Source organism: Panthera pardus, unplaced genomic scaffold (assembly GCF_024362965.1).
Source record: "Panthera pardus isolate Hobbes unplaced genomic scaffold, ASM2436296v1 HiC_scaffold_11, whole genome shotgun sequence".
Taxonomy (NCBI): domain Eukaryota; kingdom Metazoa; phylum Chordata; class Mammalia; order Carnivora; family Felidae; genus Panthera; species Panthera pardus.
In genome coordinates, this window is record NW_026526666.1 from 28,356,559 (window position 1) to 28,377,998 (window position 21,440).

A 21,440-nucleotide genomic window follows, 5' to 3' on the forward strand; every position below is an offset into this window, starting at 1 on the left:
GAAGAGGAACGAAAACTTCCAAATTGATTCCATGAGGCCAGCATTACCCGGATAAAAAAAACCAGATAATGACGGTATAAAAAAAGAGAACTATGCATCACTATCTCTGATGAATATAAATGTAAAAGTCCTCAAAATATTGGCAAACCAGACCTAACAATACTTAAAAAAGTCATTTACCATGATCAAGTGGGATTTATTCCTAGTTTGCAAGGGTGGTTCAATATTTGCAAATCAATCAACTTGATAACATCACATAACGAGAGAAAGGACAAAAACCATGTGATAATTTTAATAGATGCAGAAGAATCATTTGACAAAGTATAACACCCATTCAGGATAAAATCCCTCAATTAAGTAGATTTAGAGGAAAACATACCTCAATATAATCAAGGCCATATATGAAAAACTCACAGGTAACATCATACTCAGTGGTGAAAAACAGAGCTCTTTCCCCTGAGGTCAGGAAAAAGACAAGGATGTCTACTCTTACCACTTTTATTCACAGCATTGGAAGTCCTAAGCACAGCAGTCAGACAAGAAAAAAAAGGAATAAAAGGCGTTCAAATTGGTAAGGAAGAAGTAAAACTATGACTTTGCAGATGACATACCTTATATAGAAAACCCTAAACAGTCCACCAAAAAACGACTAGAACTGATTAATTTAGTAAGGTTGCAGGATATGAATCAATATTCAGAAATCCATCGCATTTCTGTACATCAATAAGCAACAGAAAGAGAAATTAAGAAAATTCCATTTACAATTGTACGAATAATAATAAAATACTTAGGAATAAACTTAGCCAAGGAGAGGAAAGACTTGTACTCTGAAACTATAAAATATTGACGAGAGAAATTGAAGATGACATAAACAAATAGAAAGACTTTCCATACTTATGAATTGGAAGGTACTCTTAAATGTCTATACTACTCAAAGAAGTCTACAGATTTAATGCAGTCTCTATCAAGATAACAACAACATTCACAGAACTAGAACAATAAATCTTAAAATTTGGAGCCACAAAAGACCTTGAATAGCTGTAACGATCTCTTTCTTTCTTTCTTTCTTTCTTTCTTTCTTTCTTTCTTTCTTTCTTTCTTTCTTCTTTCTTTAAAAATTTTTTATCATTTATTTTTGAGACAGAGCAGGGGAGGGGCAGAGAGAGAGGGAGACACAGAATCTGAAGCAGGCTCCAGGCTCTGAGCTGTCAGCACAGAGCCCAATGCAGGGCTCGAACTCACGGACTGTGAGATCATAACCTGAGCTGAGGTTGGACGTTTAACTGACTGAGCCACCCAGGCGCCCCTGTTTTTGTTATTTTTTAAAATATAATTTATTGTCAAATTGACTAACATACAGTGTGTACAGTAAAAATTTTTAATGTTTATTTTTGAGTGGGGGGGAGAGAGGCAGAGAAGAGACAGAGCAAGAGTGGGGGAGGGGCAGAGAAAGAGGGAGACACAGAATCTGAAATAGGCTCCAACTCTGAGCTGTTGGCACAGAGCCTGATGCAGGGCTTGAACTCACAAACTTTGAGACCATGACCTGAGCTGAAGTTGGACACCTAACTGAGTGAGCCACCCAGGTGCCCTGCCATAACAGTCTTGAAGAATTAAAAAAGTTGGAGGTGTCACAACCTCAGACTTCAAGATATACTACAAAGCTGTAGTAATCAAAACAGTATGGTATTGGCATAAAATATAGACACATAGATCAGTGGAATAAAATAGAGAGCTCAGAAATAAACCCATGATTGTCATTTAGTCTTCAAAAAAGGAGGCAAGAATATGCAATGAGAAAAAGACAGTCTCTTCAACTAATGGTGTTAGGAAAACTGGACAGCATCATGCAAAGTAATGAAACTAGGCCATTTCTTACACCATACACAAAAATTGGATTAAAGATCTAAATGTGAACCTGAAACCATTAAAATCCTTGAAGAGAGCATAGGCAGTAATTTCTATGACATTGGCCATAGCAACATTTTTCTAGATATGTCTCCTGAGGTAAGAGGAACAAAAGCAAAAAAAAAAAAGCTATTGGAATTATGTAGAAGTAAAAACTTCTGCACAGCAAAGGAACCAATCAACAAAACTAAAAGGCAACTTACTGAATGGGAGAAAATACTTGCAAATGACATGTCTGACAAAAGGTTAGTGTCCAAAATACATAAAGAACTTACACAACCCAGCACCCAAATAATAAATGCAATTTAAAAATAAGCAGAAGACATGAACAGACATTTCTCCACCAATGACATACAGATGGTCAACAGACACATTGAAAGATTCTCAATGTCACTCATCACAGAAATGCAGATCAAAACTACAATGAGATAGCACCTCATACAAATCAGAATGGCTAAAATTAAAAACACAAGAAACAAGTGTTGGCCAGGATGTGGAGAAAAAGGAACCGTTTTGCCCTGTTGGTGAGAATGCAAATTGGTGCAGCCACTGTGGAAAACAGTATGGAGCTTCCTTATAAAAATACAGGGGCACCTGGGTGGCTCAGTTGGTTGTGTCTGACTTAGTCTCAGGTCATGATCTCACAGTTCATGGGGTCAAGCCCCATGTTGGGCTCTGTGCTGACAGCTCAAAGCCTGGAGCCTGCTTCAGATTTTGTGTCTCCCTCTCTCCCTGCCCCTCCACTGCTTGTACTATATCTCTGCTCTCTGTCAAAAATAAAAATAAACATTAAAAAAAATTAAAAAATAAAAGTAGAACTACCATATGATCCAGTAATGGGTATTTGTTCAAAGAATATGAAAACACTAACACAAAAAGATGTTTATGTATACATATATGTATACACATATATACATATGTATACACACTAGAATATTATTCAGCCATGAAAAGAAGTCTTGCCATTTGCAGTGACATGGATGGAGCTAGAGAGTATAATGCAAAGTGAGATAAGTCAGAGAAAGACAAATAGCATATGATTTCATTCATGTGGAATTTAAGAAACAAATGAAGAAAGGGGAAAAAAGAAGACAAAAAATAGACTCAAGAACAACCGGGTTACCAGAGTGGGGGTGGGTGGGGGTGTATGGGTAAAATAGGTAAAGAGGATTAAGAGCTACTTATGTTGATAAGCACTAACATACAAAATTATTAAATCACTATATTGTACACCTAAAACCAATATAACACTATGTTAACTATACTGGAATAAAAATTAAATAAAAATAGTTATTACTGGCAGTTAAGAGTATCCTTATAACTTTTTTTTTTTAATTACGTTTTTATTTATTTATTTTGCACAAGCAGGGGAGGGGCAGAGAGGGAGAAAATCCCAAGCAGGCTCCATACCATCAGCGCAGAACCCCATGCGAGACTTGAACCCATGAACTGCGAGGTCATGACCTGAGCCACAGTCGGACACTTCACCGACTCAGCCACCCAGGTTCCTCAAGAGTATCCTTATAACTTCTAATAAAATACAGAGCAATAGAGGAACCATGATTGTTTTTCATGGGATATACTATTCAAATATTGTAGTAATCTATAAGATTCCTACTAAACTTTATTATTAAGATTTTACTTTTTCTTTAAGAACAGTTTTAGATTCACAGCAAAATTGAGTGGAAAGTACAGAGATTTCCTGTACACTTTCTGCCCTCCAACACGCTTGGCTTCCCCCTTTATCAGCTTTCCCCAACGGAGTGGTTTATGTGTCATGTTCCTACATTGACACATCATAATCACCCAAAGTCTGTAGTTTACATTAGAGTTCACTCTTAGTGTTGTGCATTGTATGGATTTGATCAAGTGTGTAATGACAAATATCCATCATGATGGTATTATACAGAGTATTTTTACCACCTTAAAAATCCTCTGTGCTCTTTGCCTGTTCATCCCTCCCCAAACCTTAACAACTACTGATCTTTTTACTGTCCCCATCATTTTGCCTTTTTTTGTATGGTTGGAATCATATGTAGTTTTCTGAGATTTACTAAGCCCTTTTAAAACTGAGATATAATTCACATACTATAAATCCACTCATTTAAAGTGTGCAGTTCAGTGGCATTTAGTATATTCACATGGTTGTGTAACCATCACCACAGTAGAATCCCAGAGCATTTTGTCTTTCCAAAAATAAATCCTACCTATGTCATTCTCCTAGCCCCTTGAAGCCCCTGATATACTTTATGTCTCTGAATTTGCCTATTCTGGACATTTTATCTAAATGGAATCCTACAATATGTGGTCATTTGTGCCTGATTACTAAACGTTTATAATGATGGTTTTAACCTTTTCAAAATATGTTCATATTTAAAAGAAAGTGCTTAACTCCTCTATGAGGTAGACAGGAACTTTGTGATGTAATGACATTGTCAGATTTATTATGTGTTCATGACCTCAGTTTACCATAGGATGAGGGAAGGAGATTTAGAGGTGGTAGGGTAAAGATTTAGAAAAGTACTGTAGAGTTAAAAGAAAAATAGAACATGATGATATATAAAAAATGAGCCCTATGGAATTTCTGGAACCATGAGTATGAAACTTTATCAAAGTACAACTGCAATTAAATACTCCAGTTATATTTAAGTATTTAACATTTGAAGATGAGTTGTTGAGCCTTCAGTAGTTCTAGATTGAATCTCATTTTAGCTGAATTTCAGCAAGGTTGAAAGGATGTCAGGATTGTGCTCTTGGTTATTACAAACTTTTTATTTTTTATTTTTTTATTTTTTATTTTTTTTATTTTTTATTTTTATACCAAACTTTTTAAATGGAAGCCTGTTGCTACAGTATGCAGAAGGGGTATGGTAAATTTGTTTGTTTTAATAAATGAAAGCAAAAAATAGGAATTTTTTGCCTTTTCTACAATTAACTCTGGTAGAGAACTTTTATATAATGAAAATGTGAAGTATTAATTTTTGAATGTTGTAAGTATATTTGAAATTAATGGTTGGTATCATTAAAGGTTAACATTTTCCTGTAAATTTTACGTCAGGTTTTCTGATTACTGTGATTTAGAGATACAAATTAGTGCCATCTTTACAACTGAATTTGTAGTTGTATTTATGTAGAAAAAATCAGTAGGATTGCAAATTATAGTAGGTTATCTTGTTACCTACCATGGACGGCTCTGACCTTTTAAAGGAAGACTGGCTAAATTAGTCTTTGGTTCCTGTCTGGCTTTTTGGGTTGAGAAGCTGTGCACTGGTCCATGCACTGTCAAGGACTTCTTTTGCCTGGAAACCTAAATGATCTGCCCTATGCTTCTTTTCCTTGGGTCCCCTACTGTATCCTTCTTGTCTTTATTGGGGATTCTTCCCTCAACAGAAAGAGTCCCCTTATCCCTTCTATAATACTGTTTCTAAGAGAAGTAAGTTCTAAAATGAGTTACTGAAAATGACAAGTATTCTTTTTCCCCCCCTATTATTATTTTATTTTTATTTTTTTAATTTTATTTTTTATTTTTTATTTTTTAAAACTTATATCCAAATTAGTTAGCATATAGTGAAACAATGATTTCAGGAGTAGATTCCTTAGTGCCCCTTACTCATTTAGCCCATCCTCCCTCCCACAACCCCTCCTGTAACCCTCAGTTTGTTCTCCATATATTTATGAGTCTCTTTTGTTTTGTCTCCCTCCCTGTTTTTATATTATTTTTGTTTCCCTTCCCTTATGTTCATCTGTTTTGTCTCTTGAAGTCCTCCTATGAGTGAAGTCATATGATTTTTGTCTTTCTCTGACTATTTTCACTTAGCATAATACCCTCCAGTTCCATCCACGTAGTTGCAAATGGTAAGATTTCATTCTTTTTGATTGCCGAGTAATACTCCGTTGTATATATATATACACCACATCTTCTTTATCCATTCATCCATTGATGGACATTTGGGCTCTTTCCATACTTTGGCTATTGTTGATAGTGCTGCTATACAAATGGGAGTGCATGTATCCCTTCGAAACAGCACACCTGTATCCCTTGGATAAATGCCTAGTAGTGCAATTGCTGGGTCATAGGGTAGTTCTATTTTTAGTTTTTTGAGGAACCTCCATACTGTTTTCCAGAGTGGCTGCACCAGCTTGCATTCCCAGACAAGTGTTCTTAGGTTAATAAAACTTTGGCCCTTTTCAGCACTTGTAATCAAATCTTTGTCTTAGAAGTTCCAGTGTCATATTGAGTTGCTTAACCATGACCTTAGAATCCCTTTTCCATTTTATCTTTTCCTTACATCAAATTTTCCTGCTGGGTTGTGGTGGAGGAAATGGGGGCAGAGGGGTAGAAAGAGTTATCTGTGTATTCTGGTAAGAAAACCCTTGGACAACCTATGAAGAGAATAGTATTTGCTAAAATAATCTGGGTAGAATTTATGTCTTGGTGTCTTTTTTTTTTTTAATGTTTATTTTTATTTTTGAGACAGAGACAGAGCATGAATGGGGGAGGGGCAGAGAGAGAGGAAGACACAGAATCTCAAGCAGGCTCCAGGCTCTGGGCTGTCAGCCCAGAGCCCAACGCAGGGCATGAACTCACAGACTGTGAGATCATGACCTGAGCCAAAGTCAGATGCCAACTGACTGAGCCACCCAGGTGCCCCTATGTCTTGGTGTTTTAATTTCTGTGTGTATGAATTGGTATATATAACTAAGATTAGATGAGAATATGTTGATTCCGAAAATAATTGGCAGTGCTTTAGCCATTTAGTTACAAAATTTAAGATCTTGTCAGAGCACATAAAAGCACTTCATAGTTTTTTAGCTTTTATATGTCTAAGTACTTCATAATCAAGCAGTTCTTTTTATGATAGTTTTTAGAAAATACAGTCCCTTAAAAAGCCTATTACACCTTATATTGTAAACTCATGTCATTAAGAATGTTTAGTGTTACATAGGTATTCAAATATGGCTTTTATTTACATTGTTTTTCATTAGTGAAGTAATGGCATGTTTGAATATTATTTATGTATTTTATTTTGCAGCTGAATCTGCTTAGGAGTTGGGCATGATTTATGATTATGTGGACATATGTGTAATGCACTGAATATCAGAGGTAGTTTTTTTTACATCTATATTTTTATCCTATTTTAATTTTCTAAATATTTTAATTTTTTTAAATATATTTTTTTTAATGTTTACTTATTTGTGAGAGAAAGAGACAGAGTGTGAGTGGGAGAGGGGCAGAGAGGGAGGGAGACCCAGAATCTGAAGCAGGCTCCAGGCTCTGAGCTGTCAGTATAGAGCCCGATGCAGGGCTTGAACTCACGAGTGGTGAGATCATGACCTGAGCTGAAGTCAGATGCTTAACCGACTGAGCCACTCAGGTGCCCCTCCTGTTTTAATTTTCTTTGGTTACGTACCTAGAAGTGGGATTCTGCATCATTTGGTGTTTCTGTTTTTAATTTTTTGAGGAACCTCCATAGTGCTTTCCACAGTGGCTGCACTAATTGACATTTATGCCAGCCGCGTACAAGGGTTCTTTTCCCTCCACATTCTTGCCAACACTTGCTATTTCTTTTTTTTAAATTTTATTTAAATCCAAGTTACTTAGCATATAGTGTAATAATGGTTTCAGGAGTAGAATTTAATGATTGATCATTTACAATAATACCCAGTGCTCATCCCAACAAGTGCTCTCTTTAATGCCTATCACCCACCCAGTACCCTTCTAGCAACCGTCAGTTCTCTGTATTTAAGAGTCTCTTCTGGTTAGCTTCCTTCTCTGTTTTTATCTTATTTTTCCTTCCCTTACCCTATGTTCATCAGTTATGTTTCTTAAATTCCACATATGAACGAAATCATGTGCTATTTGTCTTTCTCTGACTTATTTCACTTAGCATAATACATTCTAGTTCCATCCACATTGTTGCAAATGACAATATTTCATTCATTTTTTTTTTTTGACACCCAAATCTCTTTTATTGGTGGGGGGGCACTGGGGATGGGCCAGGGGCCTTCTCACTGCACCACTTGTTTGTTGGCGCTGCTTCCTGAGTCCTGTGGCTTCATTACATCGGGCAGCTTGGGTGGACTGGAGAAGGGCTCCATGCGCAGGGCCTTGAAAGCTTCATCTGCCTGAAGGCCAGCCCCACGGTGGCTGGGGCCTGTGGCCCTGCCGTCTGACTGGTGAAGCCGCACTCTCTCAGTGTCTTGCCATCATCCAGAAGTTGGTCATCCTTGTACAGCTGCTGCTCACCGGGCGGCTGCTTGAGGATACCCTCGACGGTATGCTTCAGCTCAAACATGGTAGTCGACTCCTTGGCGTCCATGAAGATGGTGGTCTTGTGGCAACTGATCGTGAGGAACACGTCCATCGTGGCGGCTGCCTGTCCCAGTATTTCATTCTTTTTGATCATCAAGAAATATTCCACTCTCTCTCTCTATAACTCATCTTCTTTATCCATTCATCAGTCAATGGACATTTGGACTCTTTCCATGCTTTGGCTATTGTTGATAGTGCTGCTATAAACGTTGGGGTCTGTGTGCCCCTTCGAATCAGCATTTTTGTATCCTTTGGGTAAAGAGAGATTGAGATCTTAAGGGCTTTTTAAGTTCTGGTTGCTTACTTAGAAAGTTATCTTAAACTTGTGATGTTTGGCTGTTAATAACTACTGCTTTATTTTAGCCAGTGATGGGAATGTCTCCTCTTTCTAGGCATGCCATTCTATTTCTGAGTAGTTCCAACTATGTGAAAATTGTGTTTTGCATCTTTCCCACTCTGCTAACTCAACCATTTATCATAATTTTGTTCTCTAGAAAACGTCTCTCTTTTTTAAAAATACTCTGTTGTTGTTTGAAGACAGATGTCATGAGTCTCATTACTTCTTATGCTAAGCAAACCCAGTTTTTATTGAATTATTAGTAATGTTACAGCATTCTCCTATCCTTATCACCAAATGGACATATTTTAATCCTTGGCTTTCAAATGATTTTGACTACAGAATACATTTTTTTTTTTTAAATTGGGGTGGGGGGCAGCAGAGGGAGAGAGCAGAGAATCTCAAGTAGGCTGCAGGCTCAACGTGGAGCCCTGTGCAAGGCTCGATCCCACGACCTGGGGATCATGACCTGAACTGAAATCAAGAGTGAAACGCTCAACCAGTTGAGCCACCCAGGTGTCCCTACAGAATACATTTTATATCCCAACTCAGTACGCTCATAAATTATATCTACATGTAGTATGTAGTTTTAATACACACATGTAACTGAAACAATTTCATAAGACAGTATATATTGACACTGATATTTTTTGTTATTTTCCTTTTTTTTTTTTTTGTAAGAGAGAGAGCGCTTGCACATTAGCAGGGTATTGGCAGAGGGAAGGGGTGAGAGAATCTTAGGCAGGCTCCACACCCAGCACAGAACCTGACACGGGGCTTGATCTCACAACTACAAGATCGTGACCTGAGCTGAAATCAACAGTCAGATGTTTAACTGACTGAGCCACCCAGGTGCCCCTGTTCTTTCTCATTTTTCAAAAATGCTGGTTTTATTTCTCATGTAGATTGTATTACTTCCTGATGAGTTTCAATCTGTAGTTTCGAAAACACTGTTCTAGTTTGTTCACATTGCAGAATTGAAATAAATATTTCCCAAAAGCTAATGTTAGGCTAATCGTTGGTAAAGTAGGTGTTACCTTTATCACCTCAAAGAAAATATTGTGATGGTGGTTATTAAGTAAAACTTAACAGGGTTACCAAGTTCTTGGTAATAAATGTAGTAAAACTAAAATATTTTCAACTTTAATTTTTATTTGTAGGTGGCGACAGACAAGGTTGCAGAAAAGCTGAGTTCTACTCTCTCATGGGTGAAGAACACAGTATCACATACAGTCAGTCAGATGGCCAGTCAGGTGGCAAGTCCATCTGCCTCATTACACACTACATCCTCATCTACCACACTATCCACGCCAGCCCTTTCACCATCTTCCCCTTCACAGTTGAGTCCAGACGACTTAGAACTCCTGGCTAAACTGGAGGAACAAAATAGGTGAGTGAGGTTGCTTGGCTTTTCTCTCTCTGCAATTATATGAACTCAGCCATTCATTTATGTATATATGCCATAATCAAAATTTACTTTTTTTAGAATGTTTATTTTCTAGTTTTCGTCTCCTTGTTTGTCAAAATTACTTAACAAAAGTATTCACGTCTTTTTTGGAGGAGTTGGTCTTAAAACTAAAGTTGTATTAAAATTTCCTCCTGGCTCAGATAGCTTTAGAGATGTTTTTTGTTAATATAGCAAATTCCCTAAATTGTTACTGAATTTTAGAATTTTGTTAAGGCAAATAAGACTACCATTTTTATTTTTATTTTTTTAAAGTTTATTTTGAGAGAGAGAGAGAGTGAGTGAGTGAGTGAGTGTGTGTGTGTGTGTGTGTGTGTGTGTGTGTAAGCAGGGAAGGAGCAAAAAGAGGAAGAGACCATATCCCAAACAAGCTCATGCTGTCAGCATAGAGCCCAGCACGGGGCTTGAACTCTCGAACTGTGAGATCATGACCTGAGCCAAGATCAACAGTTGGATGCTTAACTATCCAGATGCCCCAAAACTGCCATCTTTGATTTAAACTCTATAAGTAGCACCTTTGGTTAATTTGTAAAGTAATTTAATTTAGGGTGGATGGTTGATTTATGGTTTAGAGTAGGAAATCTCTTCATTCAGTTTACTCATAGAAGGCAGTATCTTTTTCTCTTAATGGGCATGAAATAGAATAGTCATTTGTTAGCAATGTATACTCTGGACCCTGTGTGTCCCTTCACTATATTATTATCAGAATCTATTTTGGGCTTCAGCTACAAAAGAATCATTGGAAGAGCCCCCTTTTGTGTTCAGTCAAGATGTATACTACCATTGGCTTTAAGATAAGAACATAACTTCTAACAGCTTTTTTTCATATATAATTGACATAATAAACTACACATATTTGTGTGCAGTTTGATTGGTTTTGACATATGTATATATCTGTGAAATAATCACCAAAGGCAAGACAAACATATCCATTATTCTCCTTTGCATCCCCAGGCAGCCATTGATCTCTTACAGTTATGTAGATTAGTTTGCATTTTCTAGAATTTTATAGAAATGGAATAATAGAGTATGCACTTTTTTTATTGGTGTATTTTACTCAGCATGATTATTTTGAGATTCATGTTGTAGTTGTAGTGTGTGTGAGTAGTTCATTTTTTTTACTTGTTTAGTGGTATTGTATAGTATGGATATATGCTAGTTTATTCACTCTTTATTATGAAATGTTGTAAATACTTGTATGCAGACCTTTGTACAGATAGACGAATGCTTCATTTTTCCTGAGCAAATACCTAGAATTGGAATGGCTGGTTTATATGATAGGTGAACATTTAACTGCCAAACTATTTCCAAAGGGCCTATACGTTTCACATTCCCACCAACAGTATATGAAAATTTCAGTTCCTCTACATCCTTGCCAATACTTGGTATAGTCTTTAATTTTAGCTAACATATATTGGTATCTTGTAGTTTTTTTGTGTTGTTTTGAAGTTTATTTTTGAGAGAGACTGAGACAGCACTTGCAGGGGAGGGGCAGAGAGAGAGAGGCAGAGAATCCCTTCTCAGCACAGAGGCTGACACAGGTCTCGAACCCACGAGCCATTGAGATCATGACCCAAGCTGAAATCAAAGTTGGACGCTCAACTGACTAAACCACCTAGGCCCCTGGTATCTTGTAGTTTTAATTTGATTTTCCTAATGGTGTTGAGCATCTTTTTATGTGCTTATTTGCCATTGATGTATCTTCTTTGATAAAATGTCTGTTTGAATTTTTTGCCTGTTAAAATTAGCTTGTTTGCTTTCTTATTATTGTATTTTAAGAGTTCCTTGAACATTTGGAATATGAATTCTTTTCACATAATATGTTTTGAAATATTTTTTCCTAGTCTGTGGCTTATCATTCTCTTAACAGTATCTTTTGTTGTAAATTTTGATGAAGTTGTAAATTTTGATTGTCCAGTTTGAAATTGTTCTTTTATGGATTGTCCTTTTGATGACTCAAGGTCAGATAGCTTGATACCTGTATTTTTTTACAGAAGATTTTTTATAAAGTTTTGTTTAGGTCTGATCCCTTTTTTTTTTAAAGCGGTGTTTTTTAAGTTTATTTTTAAATGTTTTATTTATTTTTGAGACAGAGAGAGACAGAGCATGAGCAGGGGAGGGGCAGAGAGAGAGGGAGACCCAGAATCCGAAGCAGGCTCCAGGCTCTGAGCTGTCAGCACAGAGCCCGACGCGGGGCTCGAACTCACAAACCGCGAGATCATGACCTGAGCTGAAGTTGGATGCTCAGCCGACTGAGCCACTCAGGCGCCCCTAAGTTTATTTTTAGAGAGAGAGAGAGACAGCGTGAGTGGGAGGGGACAGAGAGAGAGAGAGGGTGAGAGAGAATCCCAAGCAGGCTCTGAATTGTGAGCATAGAGCCTGATGTGGGGCTGGAGCTCACGAACTGTGAGATCATGATCTGAGCCTAAATCAGGCCCAGTCAACTCAGGCTCAGTCAACTGACTGAGCCACCCTGACACCCCTAGATCTCATCAGTTTGGAGTTAGTTTTGTATATGGAGCAAAGTATAGATCAAAATTCATTTTTTGAATATGCGTATTTAATTGTTCCTGTACCATTTGTTGAAAAGGCTACCCTTTCTTGACTTAAATATTTTTGCACTTATGTCAAAAATTAGTTGTTCCATTGGTGTGTTTTCTGTCTTAATGCCAATACAGTACACTTTTGATTAGTGTAACTTTATAATACATCTTAAAATGAGATAGTGTTAATCTTCCAACTTAGTTCTCCATTTTGACTATTTTTGGAACTTAACATTCCCATATGAATTTTATTTTATTTATTTAATTAATTATTTTAATGCAAAAGATTTTATTTTTTTTTAAACTGGGAAGAATATTTTGAAAAAATAACCTATACCTTTCCTAAAATGCCTAATTTGGAACATTTCTTTTTTTTTTTTTTTTCAATATGTGAAATTTATTGTCAAATTGGTTTCCATACAACACCCAGTGCTCATCCCAAAAGGTGCCCTCCTCAATACCCATCACCCACCCTTTCACCCACCCTTCCCTCCCTCCCACCCCCCATCAACCTTCAGTTTGTTCTCAGTTTTTATGAGTCTCTTATGCTTTGGCTCTCTCCCACTCTAACCTCTTTTTTTTTTTTTTCTTCCTTCCCCTCCCCCATGGGTTTCTGTTAAGTTTCTCAGGATTCCCATATGAATTTTAAAACAAATTGTTAATTTCCACAAAAACACTTACTGAGGCTTTGATTGAACTGTATTGCCTTATATATCCTGCTGCATTGCTAAACTTGTTGTTTTGGTAGGTTTTGTTGTTTTTATTTTTTTAGATTACATTAGATTTTGTAATGTGAATGAGGATGTTAACTCTGATTAAAGCACTTTCACTTCTTCTTTCCAATCTGGATGCCTTTATTTCTTTTTCTTGCCTTATTACAACTGGCCAATACCTTGAGTACAAATTTGAATGTAAGTGGTGAACGTATATTTTTGTTTTCCTGATCTTAGGGATGAAACATTAAATATGTTAACTGTAGGCTTTTGTAGATGGCTTTTATCAGATTGAGGAAGTTTCTTTAGATTCCTCATTTGCTTAGAGTTTAAAAGAAATAGATTTTGGATTTTGTCAAATGCTTTTTCTCCATTTACTGAAATGATCATGTAGTGTTCCTTTTATAGTCTGATATGGTGAATTACATTGATTTTTGAATGTTAAACCAACTTTGCATTCCTGAGATAATCCCACTTGGTTGTGATAAATTGTCTTTACAAAATATTGTTGGATTTGATCTGCTAAAATTGTATTTGGAATTTTTGCATCTTTGTTCAGGGTAAATATTGATCTGTAGTTGTCTTATGATTTTTTTTTACATTTATATGTAATGTCTTTGTGATCTTTCTTCTTTTCTAGTATTTGTTTGGTGCTGTATATTTTTAAGCCCTGTTTTAGCAACAGCCATTTAAATTTATTGAGAATTCTTGGTAGGGAGGGAAGATGGTGGCGTAGGAGGACGCTGGGCTCACCACGCGTCCTGCTGATCACTTAGATTCCACCTACACCTGCCTAAATAACCCAGAAAACCGCCAGAGGATTAGCAGAACGGAGTCTCCGGAGCCAAGCACAGACGAGAGGCCCACGGAAGAGGGTAGGAAGGGCGGCGAGGCGGTGCGCGCTCCACAGACTGGCGGGAGGGAGCCGGGGCGGAGGGGCGGCTCGCCGGCCAAGCAGAGCCCCCCCAGGTCTGGCTGGCAAAAGCGGAGGGGCCGGACGGACTGTGTTCCGACAGCAAGCGCGACTTAGCGTCTGGGAGGTCATAAGTTAACAGCTCTGCTCAGAAAGCGGGAAGGCTGGAGGACAAAGGGAGGGAGACCTGCTGAGCCCCCGGACGCAGAGCTCAGCTTGGCGGGGAACAAAGGCGCTCGCCAGCGCCATCTCCCCCGCCCATCCCCCAGCCAAAATCCCAAAGAGAACCAGTTCCTGCCAGGGAACTTGCTCACTCCGCGCAAACACCCAACTCTGTGCTTCTGCGGAGCCAAACCTCCGGCAGCGGATCTGACTCCCTCCCGCTGCCACAGGGCCCCTCCTAAAGGGATCACCTAAGGAGAAGCGAGCTAAGCCTGCCCCTCCTGCCCCCGTGCACCTTGCCTACCCACCCCAGCTAATACGCCAGATCCCCAGCACCACAAGCCTGGCAGTGTGCAAGTAGCCCAGACGGGCTACGCCGCCCCACAGTGAATCCCGCCCCAGGAGAGGGGAAGAGAAGGCACACACCAGTCTGACTGTGGCCCCAGCGGTGGGCTGGGGGCAGACATCAGGTCGGACTGCGGCCCCGCCCACCAACTCCAGTTATACACCACAGCACAGGGGAAGTGCCCTGCAGGTCCTCACCACTCCAGGGACTATCCAAAATGACCAAACGGAAGAATTCCCCTCAGAAGAATCTCCAGGAAATAACAACAGCTAATGAACTGATCAAAAAGGATTTAAATAATATAACAGAAAGTGAATTTAGAATAATAGTCATAAAATTAATCGCTGGGCTTGAAAACAGTATACAGGACAGCAGAGAATCTCTTGCCACAGAGATCAAGGGACTAAGGAACAGTCACGAGGAGCTGAAAAGCGCTTTAAACGAAATGCAAAACAAAATGGAAACCACGACAGCTCGGATTGAAGAGGCAGAGGAGAGAATAGGTGAACTAGAAGATAAAGTTATGGAGAAAGAGGAAGCTGAGAGAAAGAGAGATAAAAAAATCCAGGAGTATGAGGGAAAGATTAAAGAACTAAGTGATACACTAAAAAGAAATAATATACGCATAATTGGTATCCCAGAGGAGGAAGAGAGAGGGAAAGGTGCTGAAGGGGTACTTGAAGAAATTATAGCTGAGAACTTCCCTGAACTGGGGAAGCAAAAAGGCATTGAAATCCAAGAGGCACAGAGAACTCCCTTCAGACGTAACTTGAATCGATCTTCTGCACGACATATCATAGTGAAACTGGCAAAATACAAGGATAAAGAGAAAATTCTGAAAGCAGCAAGGGATAAACGTGCCCTCACATATAAAGGGAGACCTATAAGACTCGTGACTGATCTCTCCTTTGAAACTTGGCAGGCCAGAAAGGCTTGGCACGATATCTTCAGTGTGCTAAACAGAAAAAATATGCAGTCGAGAATCCTTTATCCAGCAAGTCTGTCATTTAGAATAGAAGGAGAGATAAAGGTCTTCCCAAACAAACAAAAACTGAAGGAATTTGTCACCACTAAACCAGCCCTACAAGAGATCCTAAGGGGGATCCTGTGAGACAAAGTACCAGAGACATCACTACAAGCATAAAACATACAGACATCACAATGACTCTAAACCCGTATCTTTCTATAATAACACTGAATGTAAATGGATTAAATGCGCCAACCAAAAGACATAGGGTATCAGAATGGATAAAAAAACAAGACCCATCTATCTGCTGTCTACAAGAGACTCATTTTAGATCTGAGGACACCTTTAGATTGAGAGTGAGGGGATGGAGAACTATTTATCATGCTCCTGGAAGCCAAAAGAAAGCTGGAGTAGCCATACTTATATCAGACAAACTAGACTTTCAATTAAAGGCTGTAACAAGAGATGAAGAAGGGCATTATATAATAATTACAGGGTCTATCCATCAGGAAGAGCTAACAATTATAAATGTCTATGCGCCGAATACCGGAGCCCCCAGATATATAAAACAATTACTCATAAACATAAGCAACCTTATGGATAAGAATGTGGTCATTGCAGGGGACTTTAACACCCCACTTACAGAAATGGATAGATCATCTAGACACACAGTCAATAAAGAAACAAGGGCCCTGAATGATACATTGGATCAGATGGACTTGACAGATATCTTTAGAACTCTGCATCCCAAAGCAACAGAATATACTTTCTTCTCGAGTGCACATGGAACATTCTCCAAGATAGATCATATACTGGGTCACAAAACAGCCCTTCATAAGTTTACAAGAATTGAAATTATACCATGCATACTTTCAGACCACAATGCTATGAAGCTTGAAATCAACCACAGGAAAAAGTCTGGAAAACCTCCAAAAGCATGGAGGTTAAAGAACACCCTACTAATGAATGAGTGGGTCAACCAGGCAATTAGAGAAGAAATTAAAAAATATATGGAAACAAATGAAAATGAAAATACAACAATCCAAACGCTTTGGGACGCAGCGAAGGCAGTCCTGAGAGGAAAATACATTGCAATCCAGGCCTATCTCAAGAAACAAGAAAAATCCCAAATACAAAATCTAACAGCACACCTAAAGGAAATAGAAGCAGAACAGCAAAGGCAGCCTAAACCCAGCAGAAGAAGAGAAATAATAAAGATCAGAGCAGAAATAAACAATATAGAATCTAAAAAAACTGTAGAGCAGATCAACGAAACCAAGAGTTGGTTTTTTGAAAAAAAAACAAAATTGACAAACCTCTAGTCAGGCTTCTCAAAAAGAAAAGGGAGATGACCCAAATAGATAAAATCATGAATGAAAATGGAATGATTACAACCAATCCCTCAGAGATACAAACAATTATCAGGGAATACTATGAAAAATTATATGCCAACAAATGGGACAACCTGGAAGAAATGGACAAATTCCTAAACACCCACACTCTTCCAAAACTCAATCAGGAGGAAATAGAAAGCTTGAACAGACTCATAACCAGCGAAGAAATCGAATCGGTTATCAAAAATCTCCCAACAAATAGGAGTCCAGGACCAGATGGCTTCCCAGGGGATTTCTACCAGATGTTTAAAGCAGAGATAATACCTATCCTTCTCAAGCTATTCCAAGAAATAGAAAGGGAAGGAAAACTTCCAGACTCATTCTATGAAGCCAGTATTACTTTGATTCCTAAACCAGACAGAGACCCAGTAAAAAAAGAGAACTACAGGCCAATATCCCTCATGAATATTGATGCAAAAATTCTCAATAAAATACTAGCAAATCGAATTCAACAGCATATAAAAAGAATTATTCACCATGATCAAGTGGGATTCATTCCTGGGATGCAGGGCTGGTTCAACATTCGCAAATCGATGAACGTGATACATCACATTAACAAAAAAAAAGAGAACCATATGATCCTGTCAATCGATGCAGAAAAGGCCTTTGACAAAATCCAGCACCCTTTCTTAATAAAAACCCTGGAGAAAGTCGGGATAGAAGGAACATACTTAAAGATCATAAAAGCCATTTATGAAAAGCCCACAGCTAACATCATCCTCAACGGGGAAAAACTGAGAGCTTTTTCCCTGAGATCAGGAACACGACAGGGATGCCCACTCTCACCGCTGTTGTTTAACATAGTGCTGGAAGTTCTAGCATCAGCAATCAGACAACAAAAGGAAATCAAAGGCATCAACATTGGGAAAGATGAAGTCAAGCTTTCGCTTTTTGCAGATGACATGATATTATACATGGAAAATCCGATAGACTCCACCAAAAGTCTGCTAGAACTGATACATGAATTCAGCAAAGTTGCAGGATACAAAATCAATGTACAGAAATCAGTTGCATTCTTATACACTAACAATGAAGCAACAGAAAGACAAATAAAGAAACTGATCCCATTCACAATTGCACCAAGAAGCATAAAATACCTAGGAATAAATCTAACCAAAGATGTAAAAGATCTGTATGCTGAAAACTATAGAAAGCTTATGCAGGTAATTGAAGAAGATATAAAGAAATGGAAAGACATTCCCTGCTCATGGATTGGAAGAATAAATATTGTCAAAATGTCAATACTACCCAAAGCTATCTACACATTCAATTCAATCCCAATCAAAATTGCACCAGCATTCTTCTCGAAACTAGAACAAGCAGTCCTAAAATTCATATGGAACCACAAAAGGCCCCGAATAGCCAAAGTAATTTTGAAGAAGAAGACCAAAGCAGGAGGCATCACAATCCCAGACTTTAGCCTCTACTCCAAAGCTGTCATCATCAAGACAGCATGGTATTGGCACAAAAACAGACACATAGACCAATGGAATAGAATAGAAACCCCAGAACTAGACCCACAAACGTATGGCCAACTCATCTTTGACAAAGCAGGAAAGAACATCCAATGGAAAAAAGACAGTCTCTTTAACAAATGGTGCTGGGAGAACTGGACAGCAACATGCAGAAGGTTGAAACTAGACCACTTTCTCACACCATTCACAAAAATAAACTCAAAATGGATAAAGGACCTGAATGTGAGACAGGAAACCATCAAAACCTTAGAGGAGAAAGCAGGAAAAGACCTCTCTGACCTCAGCCGTAGCAATCTCTTACTCGACACATCCCCAAAGGCAAGGGAATTAAAAGCAAAAGTGAATTACTGGGACCTTATGAAGATAAAAAGCTTCTGCACAGCAAAGGAAACAACCAACAAAACTAAAAGGCAACCAACGGAATGGGAAAAGATATTTGCAAATGACATATCGGACAAAGGGCTAGTATCCAAAATCTATAAAGAGCTCATCAAACTCCACACCCGAAAAACAAATAACCCAGTGAAGAAATGGGCAGAAAACATGAATAGACACTTCTCTAAAGAAGACATCTGGATGGCCAACAGGCACATGAAAAGATGCTCAACGTCGCTCCTTATCAGGGAAATACAAATCAAAACCACACTCAGATATCACCTCACGCCAGTCAGAGTGGCCAAAATGAACAAATCAGGAGACTATAGATGCTGGAGAGGATGTGGAGAAACGGGAACCCTCTTGCACTGTTGGTGGGAATGCAAATTGGTGCAGCCGCTCTGGAAAGCAGTGTGGAGTTTCCTCAGAAAATTAAAAATAGACCTACCCTATGACCCAGCAACAGCACTGCTAGGAATTTATCCAAAGGATACAGGAGTACTGATGCATAGGGGCACTTGTACCCCAATGTTTATAGCAGCACTCTCAACAATAGCCAAATGATGGAAAGAGCCTAAATGTCCATCAACTGATGAATGGATAAAGAAATTGTGGTTTATATACACAATGGAATACTACGTGGCAATGAGAAAAAATGAAATATGGCCTTTTGTAGCAACGTGGATGGAACTGGAGAGTGTGATGCTAAGTGAAATAAGCCATACAGAGAAAGACAGATACCATATGGTTTCACTCTTATGTGGATCCTGAGAAACGTAACAGAAACCCATGGGGGAGGGGAAGGAAAAAAAAAAAAAAAAGAGGTTAGAGTGGGAGAGAGCCAAAGCATAAGAGACTGTTAAAAACTGAGAACAAACTGAGGGTTGATGGGGGGTGGGAGGGAGGGGAGGGTGGGTGATGGGTATTGAGGAGGGCACCTTTTGGGATGAGCACTGGGTGTTGTATGGAAACCAATTTGACAGTAAATTTCATATATTAAAAAAAATAAAAATAAAAATAAAAATAAAAATAAATAAATAAATTTATTGAGAATTCTTTTATGATCTTGAATATTATCTTATTTTGGTAAACATTTTATGTGAACTTGAGAAGAGGGTATATTAAACTGTTGGGTAGAGTATTCTATAAACATTAGTTGGTTAAAATGGATTGATAATGTTTAAGTCTACTATTTATTTTCTGGTTTTCTGTTTACTTTTGATATCGGATATGGACAGAAGAGTATGGATGATCCCAACTATAATTGTGGATTTGTCTGTTTCTCTTTAAATTATTTCAGTCTTTGTTTCATGTATCTTGAAGTTGTACTTATTAAGTATTTAAACATTTAGGTTTGTTATGCCCTCTTGTGTAACCCCTTCTTTATCTTTGGTAATACTGTTTGCTTAGAAATCTACATAGTCATTGTACCTTTCTTTTGAATAGTGTTAAAATATTATACATTTTCCAGCCTTTAAAGTTCCTCAGCTAGGCAACATATATTTATATCTTTTAAAAATACAAATGAATGATCTTTGCCTTATAATATTTACCATATACTTTTTTAAAAATTACAAAAACAAAGTTTTATTTCTTCCTCACATTTCATATTCATTTTAAGCTGCAAGTTGAGTACATCTTTGTTCCATACTTCTTTATTCCAGGACTAATGACCACCCCTTATCCAGGATAAACCAGACCTGTGGCAGATGCAAAAGAGATAGAGTGGAAATACCTTAAAGTGTCTGTTAGGGAGTTGTAGATGTAACTTCTATCTAGATTTTATTGGCCAACGCAAATCATGTATCCAAACCTTTTGGAGTGAAGTGGGAATTACAGTCTTCTTGCAGGGCTAGATCCAAGAAAATATGTATGCTGCTATTAATATTTCTTTTGCTTTTTTCCTGTATTTTCACTGTATTTTTATTGTATCTTTAATTTGTTCACACACTGTAAAATCCACCCTTTGAAAGCATATGATACAGTGATTTTGGTGTATTTACAAAGTTGTGCATCTATTACTATTGTTCAATTTCAGAACATTTTAATCCCCCCCCCCCCCCCAAGAAACTCTCTACTGATTAGTCTCCCTTTTTTACCTTTCTTCCAGCCACTGGTAATCACTAATCTGCTTTCTATCTCTGTGGGTTTGCCTACTCTTGGACACTTCATTATGGAATCATAAAGTAGGTAGTCTTTTGTGACTAGAAAACAGTGTTTTCTAGGTTTTTCAGGAAAATAGATCATTTATATTTAATGTGATTATTGATATGCTTATGTTTAAATCTTTTGTTTTATTTTTTAAATTATTATTATTATTATTATTATTATTATTATTATTATTGTTTTTTGAGAGAGAGTGCGCAAGGGAGGGAGAGAGAATCTTAAGTGGGCTCCATGGGGCTTGGTCTCATGACTGTGAGGTCATGACCAGCACCGAAATCAAGAGTCAGATGCTTAACTGAGCCACCCAGGCACCCCTGTCATTTTGTTTTATATTGTTGTTTCCTTTTTATTTTTCTGCTTACT

At 38.0% G+C, this 21,440-nt stretch overlaps 1 protein-coding gene and 1 pseudogene across 9 annotated transcripts in view; one reads left to right on the forward strand and one right to left on the reverse strand.

The window, feature by feature from the left end:
- The window catches only part of EVI5 (ecotropic viral integration site 5), a 241,354-nt gene that overhangs the window by 48,981 nt on the left and 170,933 nt on the right, over positions 1-21,440 (forward strand). For 6 of the 9 annotated variants that reach the window (XM_019437919.2, XM_019437918.2, XM_019437929.2 and 3 more), the window contains one exon: positions 9,719-9,948. The exons of 1 other annotated variant lie outside the window; for it this stretch is intronic. In XM_019437919.2, the coding sequence (XP_019293464.1) occupies positions 9,800-9,948 (149 nt within the window). In that variant the 5' untranslated portion in view covers positions 9,719-9,799. Of the gene's footprint in view, positions 1-6,941; positions 7,013-9,718; positions 9,949-21,440 lie in introns of all 9 variants that reach the window. 2 more of the 9 variants (XM_019437920.2, XM_019437921.2) reach the window with 1 other exon arrangement.
- Positions 7,918-8,273, reverse strand: LOC109259954 (elongin-B-like; annotated as a pseudogene).